At 44.5% G+C, this 17,408-nt stretch overlaps 1 protein-coding gene across 4 annotated transcripts; it reads right to left on the minus strand.

Moving 5' to 3' along the window:
* Window positions 1-522: 522 nt before the first annotated feature.
* TMEM219 (transmembrane protein 219) lies at window positions 523-12,361 on the minus strand. Of its 4 annotated transcripts, none has more exons than XM_039247883.1 (6): window positions 12,277-12,361; window positions 11,016-11,217; window positions 10,735-10,924; window positions 3,698-3,927; window positions 2,115-2,284; window positions 523-627 (listed from the first exon to the last, which is right to left on the minus strand). In XM_039247883.1, the coding sequence occupies exons 2-5, from the start codon at window positions 11,178-11,180 to the stop codon at window positions 2,147-2,149; spliced, it is 723 nt and encodes a 240-aa protein (XP_039103814.1). In that variant the 5' UTR covers window positions 11,181-11,217; window positions 12,277-12,361; the 3' UTR covers window positions 523-627; window positions 2,115-2,146. The 4 variants fall into 4 exon arrangements, with proteins under 4 accessions (XP_039103814.1, XP_039103813.1, XP_039103815.1 ...); XM_039247882.1 differs by having other exon boundaries at window positions 11,016-11,214; window positions 12,277-12,360; XM_039247884.1 differs by lacking the exon at window positions 12,277-12,361 and adding an exon at window positions 12,234-12,254.
* Between the last annotated feature and the right edge of the window lie 5,047 nt (window positions 12,362-17,408).

Genomic DNA, 17,408 nt, shown 5'->3' on the forward strand with positions numbered 1-17,408 from the left:
CCTCCTCAGCGCAGAGCCCGAGCTTGTTGCTAGGGGAAGCTTTGAGGGGGCGCGAGTGGAAGGAAAGAAGAAGCCGTGATCTGCGCCTGCGTATAGGGTAGCTGTTGGGAGGGGCAAGGGAGGGAGGCTTGCTGGGCTCGGAAAAGGCGGGAAAATGGACTGCTCTGGTTAGTAACCATGCAGCCAGGACATGGGCTCCTAAGTTCGAGGAATCTTTGCTAGGAAAACTCAATCTGTCAGATCCCTTCAGGAAGCAGGCATTTCACAATTGCATGACCTGCCCAAGGTCACAAAGCATTTATGTCAAAGCATTTCCATGACCATATCCACCTAATTCTCTCAACTGGTAGGAGCTATCAACTTTATTTCATAGAAGAAAACAAGACATAGAGTGGAGGAGCTGGGATAAAAGGTATTTTCCAAAGACAAGTCACAAACTGAAGATTCAGCAAAGTCAAGTCCCCCAACCCTGTCTGCCCTGAAATTCCCACCTCAATTCAATCCCCAATAAACACCCTGGGCAACATTGGGCAAAAAAAGCCTTTTATTTCCCCCCACATTCCAGCTCTCCATTTTTTGTAACATCTCTTCCAACTCAGAACAAAGGCCAGAGAAGTTGATTCACACCTGGAGAAAAAGAAAATTAAAAACCAGGGCAGATCAGAGGGCCCTTGGGGGAGGCGCTGGGATGCTGCAGAGTCAGGAGCGGAGGAAATGGCAACTAGAGATAGGTACAAGCGCTTCTCCTGACTGGGGTGGGTGGCTTCAGGACCCCAGGATCTGCCAGGAGCCAGAGAGGCTTCCTTTCCCAGTCCACTCAGATCTAAAAAAGGCCAAGAGAGTTCCACCATCTCCTATCCCAGTCAGGTGGAGAGGGCAGTGAAGCCTAGTCCTGAGCAAAATAAGCAAAGTTGATCTTGAGCATCTAGTTCCTTTGGCCAGAGCCGCTCCCTGGGCTTGAGCCATCGTCACTTCTCCCATGGTTATTTCCTAGGGCACAGCAGCCATTTGTTGAAACTGAGAATGGTTTAAGAGCTGGCTGTGTGGCGCCTAGGTGGCTCAGTCGGTTAAGCAGCCGACTTCAGCTCAGGTCATAATCTCATGGTTTGTGAGTTCAAGCCCTGTGCCGGGCTCTGGGCTGACAGCTTGGGGAACCTGGAGCCTGCTTCAGATTCTGTCTTCCTCTCTCTCTGCCCTCTCCTGCTCACACTCTATCTCTCAAAAATAAATGTTTAAAAAAAGAGCTGGATGGGGCGCCTGGGTGGCTTAGTTGGTTAAGCGTCCGACTTTCGCTCAGGTCATGATCTCGCGGTTCGTGGGTTCGAGCCCCGCGTTGGGCTCTATGCTGACTGCCAGTTCAGAGCCTGGAGTCTGTTTCAGTCTGTGTCTCCCTCTCTCTCTGACCCTCCCCTGCTCACGCTGTCTCTCTCTCTCTCCTAGAAATAAATAAAAATATTTAAAAAAAAAAAAAAAGAGCTGGATGCACAACAGATAACTCTCATATTATATGAGATCCACCTGACAGTGAGACTTTTTTTTGCAGAAACATTGTTTTTCTTTAATGAGCTGACACATTAACTGGTTAGCCAATATGGCCCCCACCCACTGCTACCTTTGTGAGGTGTGTTCCTCCAAAGATCCTGATTTGCAGAATCAACTTTTTCTAAATGCAGTGAAGGCTGATAGAAGAGAGAAGGTGTATGTAAAATGCTTAGGCACATAGTACGTCCCTAGTAAATGGGCATCACCAATCCTTCTGAGCTGTTCAAGAGGTGCTTTACAAAATTTGCATTATAAAAATGGGTATCAGGATGTCAGGAAAAAAAGCAAGACAACCATAATTCACATCCAGGATGCATCATCAAATTTGAACCCTCTCGACTCCCACTGTTGCCCAAAAAACGTGGATGTGAACTTCAGTTATGGATGAATCTTAAAAATCAGAAAGTTAACTGAAAGAAGTCAGTCACAAAAGAATATGTATGATTCCGTCTACGTCGAGTTCAAAAATAAGTAAAACCAAACCGTATTATTAAGGAATGGCTCTATCTATGTTCTAATTGCCACCCCTACTCCATCCCCTACTCCCAAAGGACTGGGGCAAAGCACCTTACCTGAGAACAAGATGGGAACTAGGCCAGCGCCCTCAGAGCCGGGTTCGAGACCAGTGGGACTCCCGGCGCGGGTGGAAGCACGCAGCAGTGAGACAGCAGAGAAGGCCACAGAAGAGAAGCAAGAAGGAGCCCAAAACAAACAGTCTGGAGCCACACAGAGCCAGCTCCTCCTAAGGATGGGCACAGGGAGGGAAGGAGGAATGAATGAGAGAGGGAGGGCGGAGAATCCTCCCCTGGGAAGACATCTTATCCCCAGGCCATGAACTAGAGAGAGAAGCCCTCATGGGGGAGAGGGCTCTCTACATCCAAGAGAGAAGGAGAACCCAAAAAGAAAATGTAATTTCTGTATAAGCTAGTTGTCTCGATGGTCCACAAACTGCTTTCTTGCCCAGCCATTTAAGTGAGCCCCCTTATGTCTCCATGAGACAGGAACGTTCACTACCATCCACATTGGAAATATGCTCAAGCAGGGCCAGGTCTGGTAAGCAGTTTTTTCTCTGATTCTGAAGTCCCAGGTGATGTTCCTCCCCAGGGTCTTCGCAAGTGTGAGGAAAGAGTACACAGTAGCCTCCTAACTGATCTCTCTTCTCCACTCAGTCTCTTCCACCCAGCACCACTGGACCCCATGGCCTGCAGTGTCACGTTGTAGCATTTTAGGCATCGTGGTACCTCATAATAAGGCCCCTGCATCTCTTCTATCTCTTCCCCTCAGTCCTTCCTAAGCCCCTCATCATGGAGTGCCCTCGAAGGCCGAACATTTTTCAATCTCTAGGCCTGTGTTTGTGCTGGCCCTTTGGCCTGGAATGTTATTTCCCCTCTCCTGAACCCCCTCTATTGCATTCCCTGCCCACATCTTCCTCCTCTTCAAGGGTCACCCTGAAAGGGGAGAAAAAGCCTGTGACTGCAGTCAGAAGGCATAGGTTGCAATCCTGTGTCTGCCACTTAGCCAGTCGTGTGGCCTTGGGCAACTCACTCCCTCTCTCTAAGCCTGTTTCCTCATCTGTAAAATAGGATAATAACAGCTACCTCAAAAGGCTATTTTAAGATCAAATGAGATAATGAACCTGAAAGCACTTTGTACATCATAAACTACTATACACAAAACCTTTTCTTAAAAGCCACCTTCTCTGTGAAGCGCTCTCCATAAATGTTCAAGTTAGGGTTAACTGCTCCTTATCCCATGTTTGAATAACACTTTGCTCACATCTCTCTGATAGCAATTAGCCCATTCTGCCTCTTCTTACAGCTTCTGAATTCCTTTATTCTGTTTAAAGACAAGTTAATAGTAATAGCTGTCATTTACCCAGTGGCTGTTATGTACCAAGCATTGACCTGGGCACTTGACATTAATTCTCGTTCATCTTTATTTGTTGGAATCAAGAGATAATACCATGTTTTCCATTTTACAGATGAAGAAGCTGAGGCTCAGAGAGGCTCAGATGATTGCTCAAGGTCACACACCCTCTGAGGCAGAATTCTAGAGCCGATGCCTTTTTCTATTAGGTAAAATAGCCTCCAAGAGACTTCAAGACACAGCATTCTGCGTGGGAGTCTACGAAACCCCAACAACCTGAGGTTCTTACCGAGGTGAGCAGCTTGGTGAGCACAAGGCCTTCGTGGCTCCAGACCCTGACACACTCCTCGGCCATCCTAGGGCTCAAGGTGGCATTTCCTGCTCCTTCCTCTGAGCAGGATATGGGTGGCTGGCTGGAGGGCAGGATTCCCGGAGCAGCTCTAAAATACAGGCAGGTTCCCGGGGTCCTCTCTGTGGTCACCCTGGCTGTAATGAGGACCACCTCTCCTGCAGAAGGTCCTAGGAGACACACAGGAGAGGCGGTGGAAGAAAATGGAGGGTGGGCTGGAAGCCATCCATCTTCAGACTTACATTCATTTCTAATGCCTAAGGTGTTTTGGCATTGAGGCTATTCGATCAAGTGCTCTAGGCCATCATTGTGTCATCGAGAAATGACAATAACTGTGTACCAATGTAAACACAAAGTTAAGTTAGCTTACAATCAATAAAACAATCATACCAATACTCACAAAGTTGCAGTGACCCTGGGGCCGACACACATTAACAACGTCAGTCTGTATAAACTAGTTTGTCCTTCTTAAGAAAGTAACTTTCTACTAGGTCCCAAAATCCATTAAAAAGCTCACACTCCATTTCAGATTAGTGGGAAAAGGATGGCCTATTTAGTCAATGAATGGCCTTGGAATAATTTCCATTTGGAGAAAAAAAAAAGTTAGACACATCTCACACTAAGTAGAGGCTAGATGTGCTAAACACCTATACAAATAAACTAAACAAAACAAAACCCAAAGAAAACATTGAAGAGTATTTTCTAATTTTAAAGTGGGGAAGGCCTTCCTAAAAAAAATACAAGACCTAAAAGCCTGAGTAAAGAATGAGAGCAATAAACTCAACCTCATTAACAGTTAAAGGCTTCTCTGCAATGAAAGAGAACTTAAAAAAAAGTAACAGAATGGATGAAAATACCTATGTTTAACTGGCAAAAAGGCCTACTATCAGAATGTATAAGGATCTTCTAAAAATCAAGAAGGTAAAGCAAATAATTTTTTCTTTTCTTTTTTTCTGCAAAACTCCAAGACAAATAACTTAAAAGTAAAATGAGCAAAGGGTATGAACAGGAAGTTTATGGAGGCATGAAAATGGCCAATAAACCTATAAGATGTTCAACCTCACTAACAATCAGGAGAAAGTATTATTAAAACAATTGGGTAATTCCTTTGCTCATTAAATTGGTAAAAATTAAAGACTGATAATAACAAGAGTTGCTGAAGATATGAGGAAATGGGCACTTTCTATGAGTAACATCTTTTAGAAAAAGACAATTTGGCTGTATCTGTCGCAAGTTTAAATGGGTACAGAGAGGGACTGAGAAGATGCCCATCAAACTGTGGACTGAGGAGAATTTTTTTGTTTTGTTTTTCAGAGAGAGAGAGAGAGAGAGAGAGAGAGAGAAAGAGAGAGGAGGCATGGGGGAGGAACAGAGAGAGAGGAAGATGGAGGATCTGAAGCAGGCTCTGTGCCGACAGCATACAGCCCTATGGGGGGGCTCAAACCCAGGATCTGTGAGATCATGACTTGAGCTGCAGTTGGTCACTGAACCAACTGAGCCACCAAGCACCCTGAGGTGAGGAAGATTTTTACACGTGCTTTGTATACTTCTATGTGCTCTGAATCCACAACAAAATGAATCTGTCTATTAAAAAAAGATCCATATTCTTTTTTTTTTTTTTATGTTTTATTTATTTCTAGGAGAGAGAGAGACAGCATGAGCAGGGGAGGGTCAGAGAGAGAGGGAGTCACAGACTCTGAAACAGGCTCCAGGCTCTGAGCTGGCAGTCAGCACAGAGCCCGATGCGGGGCTCGAACCCACGAACCGCGAGATCATGACCTAAGCGAAAGTCGGACGCTGACTAAGCCACCCAGGCGCCCCAAAAAGATCCATATTCTTGAACTCAGTCATCCCACTTGTAGAAACTAATCCTAAGGAAAGAAAGAAAAATGCCAAGTATACCAAGATGTTTATTGTGATTTCACAAAAAATGCCAAAAAATAAGAAACAGTAGAGATGTTTAACACCAGGAAAAGCATTACAAATGATGGCCTAAGCACTTAATGGATCATCTTACATCCATTAAAATAAGAACATTCAGGCCAGGCAGTAAGAAAAAAAATGATGTCATAAGGGACAAAAGAGAAATAGGAACCAGTATATATATCATAATGAGAACTGAGAAATGTACATGTAAAAGTTTCTAAGAGAATGACCCCTTTTCAATGTTTTCCAGATCGAATTAATCACCAAAGTCCTGTCAATCCCACATTGCCAATGTCTCTCAGATCAGTCCCTGTTTTTTACAGGATTGTTTTAGCTCAGTTTTTCTCATCATCTTCTTTTTTTTTTTTTCCAAAAATTTTATTTCTTTAAAGTTATTTGTACACCCAACGTGGGGCTTGAACTTGCAACCCTGAGATCAAGAGTTGCACACTCCACCAACTGAGCCAGCCAGGTGCCCCTTCTCATCATCTTTCAATTGCAACCACCTCCTAACTGGTCTTCCTCCATCTGGATGCTTTCCTACCAAACAATCAGTCCACAGAGTGTGATCTTTTTAAAAGAACAACAACAACAACAAAACCCTACTATTTTCCTGACTAAATCTGTGAGTTTGCCCAACGTACTAAAGTTCAACTACCTGGGGGCGCCTGGGTGGCTTAGTCGGTTAAGCTTCCGACTTTCGCTTAGGTCATGATCTCGTGGTTCGTGGGTTCGAGCCCCGCGTCGGGCTCTGTGCTGACTGCCAGCTCAGAGCCTAGAGCCTGTTTCAGTCTGTGACTCTCTCTCTGACCCTCCCCTGCTCACGCTGTCTCTCTCTCTCTCTTAGAAAAAAAAAAAAAAAAAGAAAATTAAAAAAAATAAAATAAAGTTCAACTACCTGGCTTTGGCACACAAGACCCTCTCCACAGGATTCTGTCTGCTTCTTCGAGTCCATCTCTTGCCACTCACTCAATATTCCTTCCCTGCACCAAAATGAACCCCTTGAAGTTCTCAAACATGCCACTATGGTCCCCATCTGCATCCTTTTGTATATGCTTGTCCCTCTGGCTGAAAGAGCACACCCCTAAACCTCCCTTAAACCTCAGCTCAGGCACTGAATCCTTGAAAAAGCCTGTCTTCACTATCCCTGCTAGACAGGCGCCTGACTATTCCCACTGTACCTTGTGTGCTAGTTCACACATTGAAAGGTATTTACTCTGGGGAGCCTGAGTGGCTCTGTCAGTTGAGCATCTGATTCTTGACATCAGCTCGGATCATGATCCCAGGGTTGTGGAATTGAGCCCCAACTCCGCTCAGCACGGAGCCTGCTTGAGATTCTTTCTCTCACTTTGCCCCTCCCCCACTTGTGCCCATGCTTTTGGTCTCTCTCAAATAAAAATTAAAAGGAAAGAAAAGAAAGGTATTTACTTCTGTTTATGTCTGTATCCTTGCTAGACTGTAAGCAGCTTGGGGCAAGGACCCATGTCTTCCATGTCTCTATGTTCCCCATGCTTGCTACACAGTAGGTGCTCAATAATTATTGCTTAGATGATGCAATCATAGGTTATAGTTTAATTTGTCCAGAGTAATCTTTCATGATATTATTTTGGTTCTAATCATTATAAAAAGAACATGGGCTTGTTTGCAAAAACAGAACTGGAGAAGTTGATCCTAAAATTCATGGTAATTAAAGGGATCTGGAATAACAACAATTTTTCAAAAGAAGAACAAAGTTGGGGATAGGCTAAATGGGTAAGGGACATTAAGGAATCTACTCCTGAAATCACTGTTGCACTATATGCTAACTTGGATATAAATTTTTTAAAAATTAATTTAAAAAAAGTTGGAGGACTCACATTTTCTTTCTTTCTTTTTTTTTAAGGTTTATTCATTTTTCATATAGAGAGAGAGAGTGAGGCAGGGAGAAGCAGAGAGAGAGGGCGACACAGAATCTGAAGCAGGCTCCAGGCTCTGAGCTGTCAGCACAGAGCCTTACAAGGGGCTCGAACTCAGACTGTGAGATCATGACCTGAGCTGAAGTTGGAAGATTAACCGACTGAGCCACCCAGGCACCCCGCAGATGGGAATTTTCAGATTTCAAACTTAATACAAAGCTATAGTAATTAAGAGTCTCCTGCTAACATAAGGATAGACGTAAAGATCAATGGACGAGAACTGAGAGTCCAGGAAGAAAACCTGTATATACATCCATGCTCAGCTGATTTTCAATGCGAGTGCCAAAATTATTGAAAGAGAATACTCTTTTCAACAAAACATGTTGGGACAACTGAATAGTTACTTGCAAACATTGAAGTTGGATCCATCCTCACACTGTTCACAAAAATTAACTAAAAAATGGATCATAGAGCAAAATATAAGAGTCAAAACTATAAAACTTTAGTAGAAAGTACAGGAGTCAATCTTAGTGAGCTTGAGTTAGGCAAAGCCTGCTAAACCAAGAAACTAAGCACAAGCAACAAAAGAAACAACAGATAAACTGTATTTCATCAAAATTAAAACCTTTGTGCTTCAAAGAACACCATCAACAAAATGAAAAGACAACCCAGAGAATGGGAGAAAATATTTGCAAATCATACCTTAGATAAGAGACTTGTATCTAGAAAATATAAAGAACTCTCAGTACTCAACAATTAAAAGACAAATTATCCAATTTCTTTCAAAAGCAAACTCTGAACATACTTTTCTCCAAAGAAGATAGACAAATGACCAATAAGTGCATGAAAAAAAAATGTTCAAGGGCATCTGGGTGGCTCAGTCAGTTTAGTGTCTGACTTCAGCCCATGTCATGATCTCACGATCCATGAGTTTGAGCCCCACGTCGGGCTCTGTGCTGACAGCTCAGAGCCTGGAGCCTGCTTCAGATTCTGTGTCTCCCTCTCTCTCTGCCCCTTCCCTGCTCACAGTCTCTCCCTTTCTCTCTCGAAAAATAAACAAATATTAAAAAAAAAGAAAAAGAAAAAATGTTCAGTATCATTAGTCATGCCAATCAGAACCACAGTGAGGGGCGCCTGGGTGGCTCAGTCAGTTAAGCATCCAACCTCGGCTCAGGTCATAATCTCACGGTTTGTGAGTTCGAGCTCTGTGTTGGGCTCTGTGCTGACAGCTCAGAGCCTGGAGGCTTCTTCCGATTCTGTATCTCCCTCTCTCTGCCCTTCCCTTGCTCATGTTCGGTCTCTCTCTCTCCCAAAAAGAAATAAACAATTAAAAAAAAAAAAAAAAAAGGAACCACAGTGAGATACTACTTCCCACTGCCTAGAATGGCTGGAATAAAAAAGACAATAACAAATGCTGGTGAGGATGTGGAGAAATTGGAATTCTCATTCACTACTGAGAGGAATACAAAATGGTGCAGGCACTTCGGAAAATAGCCTGGCAGCTGTTTAAATGAGAGTGCCTCGGTGGCTCAATCCGTTAAGGGTCTGACTCTTGATTTCAGCTCAGGTCATGATCACAGAGTCGTGAGATCAAGTCCTCTGTCAGGCTCCAAGCTGAGAATGCAGCCTGCTTGGGATTCTCTCTCTCCTCTCTCTGCCCCTCCCCTGCTCATGCTCTCTAATAAAAATTAACATTAAAAAAATGATTAAACGTAGAGTTACCATATGATCCAGCAATTCCACTCCTTGGTAGTTCATTTCACCCAAGAGAAATGAAAATTATGATCTCACAAAACCTTGTACATGAATGTTCACAGTGGCATTGTTCATAATAGTCAAAAAGTAGAAACAATCCAAATGTCAATCAGCTGGTGAATGGATAAATGAAATGTGGTCTATTCATACAACGAATGCTATTCGGCAATAAAAACATGAAGTACTGATAAGTGCTATGACATGGATGAACCTTGAACACATGCTGGCTGAAAGAAGCCAGATCACAAAAGACCACATACTGTATGAAATGTTCAGAATAAGCGAATCTACAGGAAAAGAAAGTAGTTGCCTGGGTCTGGTAGGTTAGGAGGAAAAGAGGAGTGACTGATAATGGGTATAGGATTTCTTTTTGCGGGAATGAATATGTTCTAAAATGGATTGTGATGATGGCTGCCCACTTTTGTGAATATGCGAAAAGCAATTTAATTGTACATTTTAAATGTGTGAGTTTGATGGTGATCCTATCTCAACAAAGCTCTCGTGGATATATTCAGAAAATAAAGAGCACAGGAAAAATTACCCCAAGTCTGTATATATCAGACCTCGCCCCGTGACACACTCATATACATACGTAATTCACAAGAGAATCTTAGAATGATAGGGTTGAAAAGGACCTCAGAAGCCAGAGAGTTCTACCTTTCTCCCCTCCCTTTCCATCTCCCCAGTTTCAGGCAAAGAACCTGAGGTCAAATCTCATGCAGGAATCAACGGACTCTCTCTCTCTCATCATTTTCCCAGACGACTCTAAGCTCTATGGAAATGGAGATGCCTAATTTTTTCTGTATCCTCCATAGCACATAGAGCTGTGGTAAGAACAGAGCAGGCACTTAGGACACTTGCCTAATTGAACAGGACATGCTTCTTGAATATCCCTGAGGAAAAAGAAGGTGCCTCTAAGAGGAGAAAGCAGTAGAGATGAAGAGGGATAAGAAAAAAACAGTAGGTCAAATCTATCTCATCTCATTATACCCCCCAGGATGGAACCAAAGAACCTCAGCGGTGCCTCGGTGGCTCAGTCTGACTTGATTTCAGCTCAGGTCATGATCCCAGGGTCATGGGATTGGGCCCCAAGTCAGGCTCTGTGCTCTCTGTGTTAGAGGCTACTTAGGATTTTCTCTCTCTCCCTCTGCCCCCTCCCGCTGCTCATATTCGGGCTCTCTCCCAAAAAAAAAAAAAGAAGAAGAAGAAAAGGGAGGAGGAGAAGAAAGAAGAATGTCAGAGCTGGAAGGAGAAAAAGAAAACACCTGTTCACTGGAAGTATGAAAGTATCTAGTCCTTACTACAGCAGAAGTGACCCAGGGTCACCAGGTTGCAGAGGTCAGAGACAGGGCCCACCCCTAAGTGTTCTGATGCCCAGCCCATAGTCCTCCTTGATCTCACCTTTCAATCCCAAATGACTACCCGAGACCTGGGTTTGGAATGTCTGGGTCTTGTTCCTGTCTGGACCATCTCCAAAGTTCAAGGTGGTCAGTAAGCCTACGACTTGAGACCCACGCCACTTCCCTGTGACTGTCCCATTCACAGGGCACAGGGTCAGCTGGCCAAAAGATCTCAGGAAAGAGACCCAGTCCTATGTGCAAAAGAAAGATGAGAGAGAGGTGAGAGGGGAGGGATTAGCAGCATGAGCAGGCCAGTATGGAAAGGATGAAGAAGGTACTCACCTGAGGGATGTCAGGGCTGCGCAGGCCAGTCCTGTGGGTGAGAAGGAAGCTGCCAAGGCCCAGGCCCGAAAGGCCAAGAAGCAGCAGGATCAAAGTGGCACAGACCAGAGGTGGGTGGTGGGCCAGACAGAGATGCAGGTTGTGCCCTCCCTGGCAGCTGCCCATGGGGAGGAGAGGGGTCCGGGCCTCCACGGAGAGCCTGCTGGAGAACAGGAAGGAAGAACTGGACAAGAGCCTGAGAGTCAGAAGGCACTTACCCATTTTATTCAAAGGGAAGCTAAAGCACTGAAAAGACAAGGGACTTGCTCGAGGCCACACAGCCAGTTACTGCCCGAGCCAGGACCAGAACCCAAGGCTCTTGATTCCCAAGTGTTCATCGCCATGCACCACTCAAAAAAAAATGTCTGCTCTATTTCATCTCTGATGTAATCAATGCAGAAGCAAAGCAGAGCACACTGTGCTGGAAAAAGGAACCCAAATGGAGAATTCTCAAGGGGAGAAATTGAGGAAGCAGCTGTTCCCGGGGCTAGGGTTTGGCTGAAGAACAGTTCCAGCCAATAGCCTAGACAAAGGAAGTGTCTGATGAAAAGCACTCCACTTTGGAGCAAAACGGTCAGTCTGAATCCTCTGCCACTCGCTGGCTAAGTGAAAAATCCGGAGAAAAACCAGTTAACCTTTGTGAGCTTAAGGATCTGCGTTCTAAGAACACCAAATAATGAGGACTAAATGTGACAGCTAAAGCAGTTTGCATAGTGCTCGGGCCTTGCAGAGACTCAACAAATGTCCATTTCCTTTCTATTTCTCTGTGTCATACTTATCTTAAAAACTAGGTGAAGCAAGGCAAAAAAACACTGTGGTGGAAACTGAGGTTCCAGGACTTTAACAGAGGAGGGGCAGGGCCAAAGTCTGAAACCCGTTTTCTGCTTCCAGGTAGAAGGAGTGCCCTTTCCCAAGCGAGAAGCGACAGACTTATGAAAAGGAACATCTGGAAGGCGGGATAAATATAGTGGGGGGGGGGAGAAGGGGGGCTCCAGGGAAATACAGGTGTCACAAATGCCCAGCCCCTGCCCTGCCTCCCATCCCGGCACATCTGGAAAGAGGGAGAAAGCACGAAGGGGGAGGGCAGAGCCTGAGGTCAGCGGCTGGTGGTGCCCCAGGGCCTCCCCTCCTCCCGCCCCAAGCCCCTCCTGCAGGAACTCAACACCCGCAAAATCCCTCTCCCGGTCTTGCGGCGTCGGGCCCGCCTGCCGCTAGCTCTCACCGCTCGCAGCCGGGCGGAGGCCGGCGCCCCCCGCGACGTCACGCGTGGAGCAGCGAAGGGGCGGGGTCCGTGCTGCCCCCCCCCCCCCAACCCGCGCGGTGGGGATTCGCATGCGCAGTGTCCACGCTGGCGGCCGCCCGGCCTCTCCAGGACTGGGCAGGGGCGTACCAAGAGGAAACGCCAGGAAGGGGCAACGGAGACGAAACTACTCCGAGGTGGGTGTGTAACCGGGAGACAGGCAAAGGCGCTGACTCCAGGGACGTTGTTAGAACCGGAAAGCCTTACTCCGGAGACGCTGGGGGACATTTCAACGACAGTCGCGTCGCAGGCATTTTTCTGTTGCTGGTCCCCCACCCGCGCCAGTCGCACAGCCCAGCCGCACCCAGGTTCCGGGTAAGAATTTGGGGTCCGCCCGGGGGCGGGACTCCAGTCCTAGGACTCTGGCCTTATGGGCTGTCTTCGCTCAGCTCTTCTACGCGGACCTAACGTCTACACTGCACGCTTGGCCTCTGATTTTAGCGACCCCTTAATGCATAGGATAGTATAGCTGCAGGGCTGCTCAATAGAGACCATCTTATTTCACTCCGGCCCATATTTTAGAGATGAGGACACCTGAAATAATGGGACGCATGGAGCCGAGAGCCCTGGATGCAAATCCTAACTTTGTAACCGTGCTCCTGTAGGGAGCCAAGTTTGTTAAAGGGGTTCATCTACCTACGTCACTGGTTGAATGGGAAGCTGAAGAGGCAAAGTGTGGGAAAACATGAGTCCAGTGTGCACTGAGCACACAGATAAATGTGTGCAGTGCGCTCCACAAATAAATGCTCCTTGAAATAAGATCTTAATATTCAACTCTCCTGAGGCTCTAAGACAGACACCAGGTCATTCCTGTACCACTCCCCTTCTCAGAAGTTTATAACCCCAAACCCTTTCCTAAATGGTAAAATAATATTCAACGAGGGTACCAAGACCATTCACTGAAGAAAAGCTAGTTTTTTCAACAAATGGTGTTGGAAAAACTAGATACCCACATGTGAAAGGATGAAGTTAAACCCTTACCTTACACCATATGTAAAAGTTAATTCAAAATGCGCCAAAGAAATAAATGTAAGAGCTGAAACTATAAAAGTCTTAGAAGAAAACGTGAGGAAAGCTTCATGACATTGGATTTGGCAATGATTTCTTGGCTATGACACCAAAAGCACAGACAACAAAAGAAAAAAATAGGTAAGTTGGACTACCTCAAAATTTAAAACTGAGAGCGTCTGGGTGGCTCAGATTGTTAAGTGTCCAGCTCTTGGTTTCACATCAGGTCATGATCTCATGGTTGATGAGTTCGAGGGCCCTTCACTGTCAGCACAGAGCCTGCTTGGAATTCTCTCTCCCTCTCTACCCCTCCCCCACTCACATATGCTCCCTCTTTCTCTCTCAAAATAAACTTTAAAAAATTAAAAATTTTTGCACATCAAAGACACAAGAGAGTGAAAATCAACCCATGGAACGGGAGGAGATATTGGAAAATCATGTATTTGCTAAAGACTAAATAATATCCAGAATATATAAAGAGCTCTTACGACTCAACAACAACAAAAATCCTGGTTAAAAAATAGCCAAAGGACTGGAAGATCTTTCTCCAAAGATATACTAATGGCCAATAGACACATGAAAAATACTAAACATTACTAATCATTAGGGAAATGCAAATGAAAACCACAATTGAATACACCTCACAGCAATTAAGATGGCTACTATTTTTAAAAAAGGAAGAAAGGGAAGTAAGTGTTAGCAAGATTGGAAAAATCGGAACCCTTTTGCACTGTGAGAATTTAAAGTGGTACAACCAGAATAGTGGCTCTTCAAAAAATTAAAAATGGAATTACCAGAGGTGCCTGGCTGGCTCTTGATCTTGGGGTTGTGAGTTTGAGCCCCATATTAGGTGTAGAGATTACTTTAAAAAATAATAAAATCTTGGGGTGCCTGGGTGGCTCAGTCAGTTAAGTGTTCGACTTAAGCTCAGGTCATGATCTCATGGTTTGTGAGTTTGAGCCCTACATTGGACTCTGTGCTGACAGGTAGGAGGCTGCTTTAGATCCTCAGTCTCCCTCTCTTTCTGCCCCTCCCCTGCTCGAGCTCTCTCTCTTTTTCTCTCTCTCCAAAATAAGCATTTTAAGTAAATAAATAAAAATCTTTTAAAAATAGAATTACCATATTATCCAGCAATTCCACTTTTGGAGTATATACCCTCAAAGAATTGAAGCAAAATCTCTAAGAGATATTTGTATACCCATGTTCATAGCAGCATTATTCACAAGGGCTACAAGGTGAAAGGAACCCAATGGTCCATCAACAGATAATGGATAGATAAAATGTGTTATATACATACAATGAAATATTTTTCAGTCTTTAAAAGGAAGGAAGTTATGATACATGCTACAACCTGGATGAACCTTGAGGACATTATGCTGAGTGAAATAAGCCAGGCACAAAAAGACAAATACTGTATGATTCCACTGCTATGAGGTACTGGAATAGCCAAGTTCATAAGAGATAGAAGGTAGAATGGTGGTTACCGGGAGCTGGGGGGAAATGGGAATGGGAAGTTACTGTTTAATGGGTACAGAGTTTCAGTTTTGGAAGATGCAAAGAATTCTGGAGGTGGATGATGGTAACGGTTGCACAAGGTGAATGTACTTAAGACTACTAGATTTCTGCACTTAAAAATGCACAGACAAAAATGGTTAAGATGGAGGGCACCTGGGTGGCTGGTCAGTTGAGTGTCCAACTCTTGATTTCTGCTCAGGTCACAATCCCAGGGTTGCAGAATTGAGCCCCTAGCGTGGAGCCTGCTTAAGATTCTCTCTCTCCCTCTGCCCCTTCTCCCCACCCCCCCCCCCACCCTTGGCTCATCCATTCATGCATCCACACACTCTCACTCTCTCTCTCTCTAAAAAAAAAAAAAAAGGTCAAAATGGTAAATATATATATGTTATGTATATTTTGCCACAAACATAAAAAAAACCTTGATGTGTGTGGTGTGTGTGTGTACATGTGTGTGAGAGAGAGAGAGAGAGAGAGAGAATTTGTGGCAGTCTCCTAGAGTATAGTGGGTGATGAATGCCATTGATTGACTTAATTGAAATTCCAAGCATAGGAAGTATTTTATTCTCAAAGGAAAAAGAAGTATGGCTGACAGAGAATTTTAAAATCTAAGAATTGGAAGGCACTCAATAACTGAGTAGGTTCAACAATTACCACCCCCCACTCCCACTTTATTTTTCCAGATGCCAGACTGATTTCTGGAGAGGTTAAGAGACTTGCCCCAAGTCTCCCAACCAGTTAAGCCTCAGCCAGACTAGAGCCCAAGTGTCCCAACACTATATCTAGCCCTTTCTCACCAAATCCTCCTTGCTCCATCCTGCCAAGGGATCTCTCCTGAAAACCTGCAAAGTCTCTGCTCCTCCGACTCTCAGCCACACCCAGTTGGAGCTGGTGAGGTCACCTTTCCCTATTCTCAGTTTTGTCGTCCCAACCAGCACCACAGTTCCTGGAATTGTATGCTCTCACAAGCCCCAGTTTCCATAGTTTGAGCACAGTATTTACTCAGTAAATATTTGTTGACTAATATATTGAAAACAGCTTCTCTTTTTTAAAAAAAAAAAATTAATGTTTATTTATTTTTGAAAGAAAGAGTACAAGCAGAGGAGGGGCAGAGAGAGAGAGACCCAGAATCTGAAACAGGCTCCAGGCTCTGAGTTGTCAACACAGAGCCCAAAGTGGGGCTTGAACTCGTGAACGGAGAGATCACGACCTGAGCCAAAGTCAAGATACTTAAGTGACTGAGCCACACAGACACCCTTTTGAAAACAACTTCTTACAGGCCAGCTTCACTGAGAACTCAACAATTTTTGGTTTTATTTTAAGGTTGGGAGCACATCTGCCTATGCTGAATGGTTGTGAAATTTAGGTTAAAAGGTAAAAGAAAGTTTATTTGGTCAGCAGTGATGGGGCACCTGGGTGGCTCAGTCGGTTAGGCGTCCGACTTCTGCTCAGGTCATGATCTCACAGTTTGTGGGTTCAAGCAATGCATCAGGCTCTGTGCTGACAGCTAGCTTAGAGCCTGGAGCCTGTTTTGGATTCTGTGTCTCCTCTCTCTCTGACCCTCCCCTGTTCACGCTGTCTCTCTCTCTCTCTCTCAAAAATAAATTAAAAATATTAAAAAAAAATAAAAACAAACAAAAAAACCCCCAAACAATGATATTTTACTGTCTACTATGGTCCAGGCACAAATTTAAAATCCATATAGCAAAAACTTTGTCAATGTTCTTACTTAATGACAGGTCTAATTTGCAGGATTATAAGATAAGGCATGAAAGTACCCAGAGTAGTGCTGGTACACAATAGGAAATCAACAAATGTGAGTTTGCCTTTATTATTCTTGTACTGCAGAATAATAGGGCATGTTTGGACAGCAGTTTTTGTAAATGACCGTAATTGATATTTACTTAGTGCAATTACCCAATTCTAAGGACCAGTAGAGGCAAACTGTTTAAAGTGAGGAACTGCTTCAAGGCCTGAGAATCAGGGTAAATGGATGTAAAACAAATGGCTCAAAAAAAAATTAAAGCGGGGGTGGGGGGGGTGGGCATAGGCCAAGGAGACACACAATTAGTTGTGCACTATAATCCCTCTGCATTATAGCAAAGTTCTGATTTGGTAATCCACTCATCAGGCCCTTACAGTGGGTGTTACTGGGGAAAACTGGTCCTAGACAGTTTAAAAAATTTACCAAGGTCACACAGATAATGGGAAGCAGAAGTGGGCTTATGAGTTAAGCCTGACTATAAACAAATGTAAGAATCTGCAAATATGAGAATCAGCAAGCCAATGGAGAAGGGAACCACCCACTCCTTTGGGGGGGAGGGGGAGGAGGCCCTCCATCACTTCATAATGATAGATTTCGTCTCGGAGCTCTGGCTTCCTAGAAAGTAAAATCTGCCAACGGACCTTCTCCCCAGAAAAATGCACTTTTACCTGAACATTTGCAGTTTCAATCAGCAGAAACTCAGTTCTCTTGGAGCCTGTCCTTTGACAGGAGCCCCTACATATTTAATAAGTTTCCTTCTACCCTAGTT

Source organism: Hyaena hyaena, unplaced genomic scaffold (genome assembly GCF_003009895.1).
Source record: "Hyaena hyaena isolate Hyena2069 unplaced genomic scaffold, ASM300989v1 scaffold_306, whole genome shotgun sequence".
NCBI lineage: Eukaryota > Metazoa > Chordata > Mammalia > Carnivora > Hyaenidae > Hyaena > Hyaena hyaena.

Excerpts from the sequence above, each read along its gene's own strand:
- TMEM219 (XM_039247881.1), bottom strand. The coding sequence starts at position 11,276 with ATGGGTAAGTGCCTTCTGACTCTCAGGCTCTTGTCCAGTTCTTCCTTC. Across the intron at positions 10,925-11,015 it reads GCAGCCCTGACATCCCTCAG|GACTGGGTCTCTTTCCTGAG; the intron begins GTGAGTACCTTC and ends TTTTGCACATAG. Across the intron at positions 2,285-3,697 it reads TCACCAAGCTGCTCACCTCG|GAGGAGCTGGCTCTGTGTGG; the intron begins GTAAGAACCTCA and ends GCCCATCCTTAG.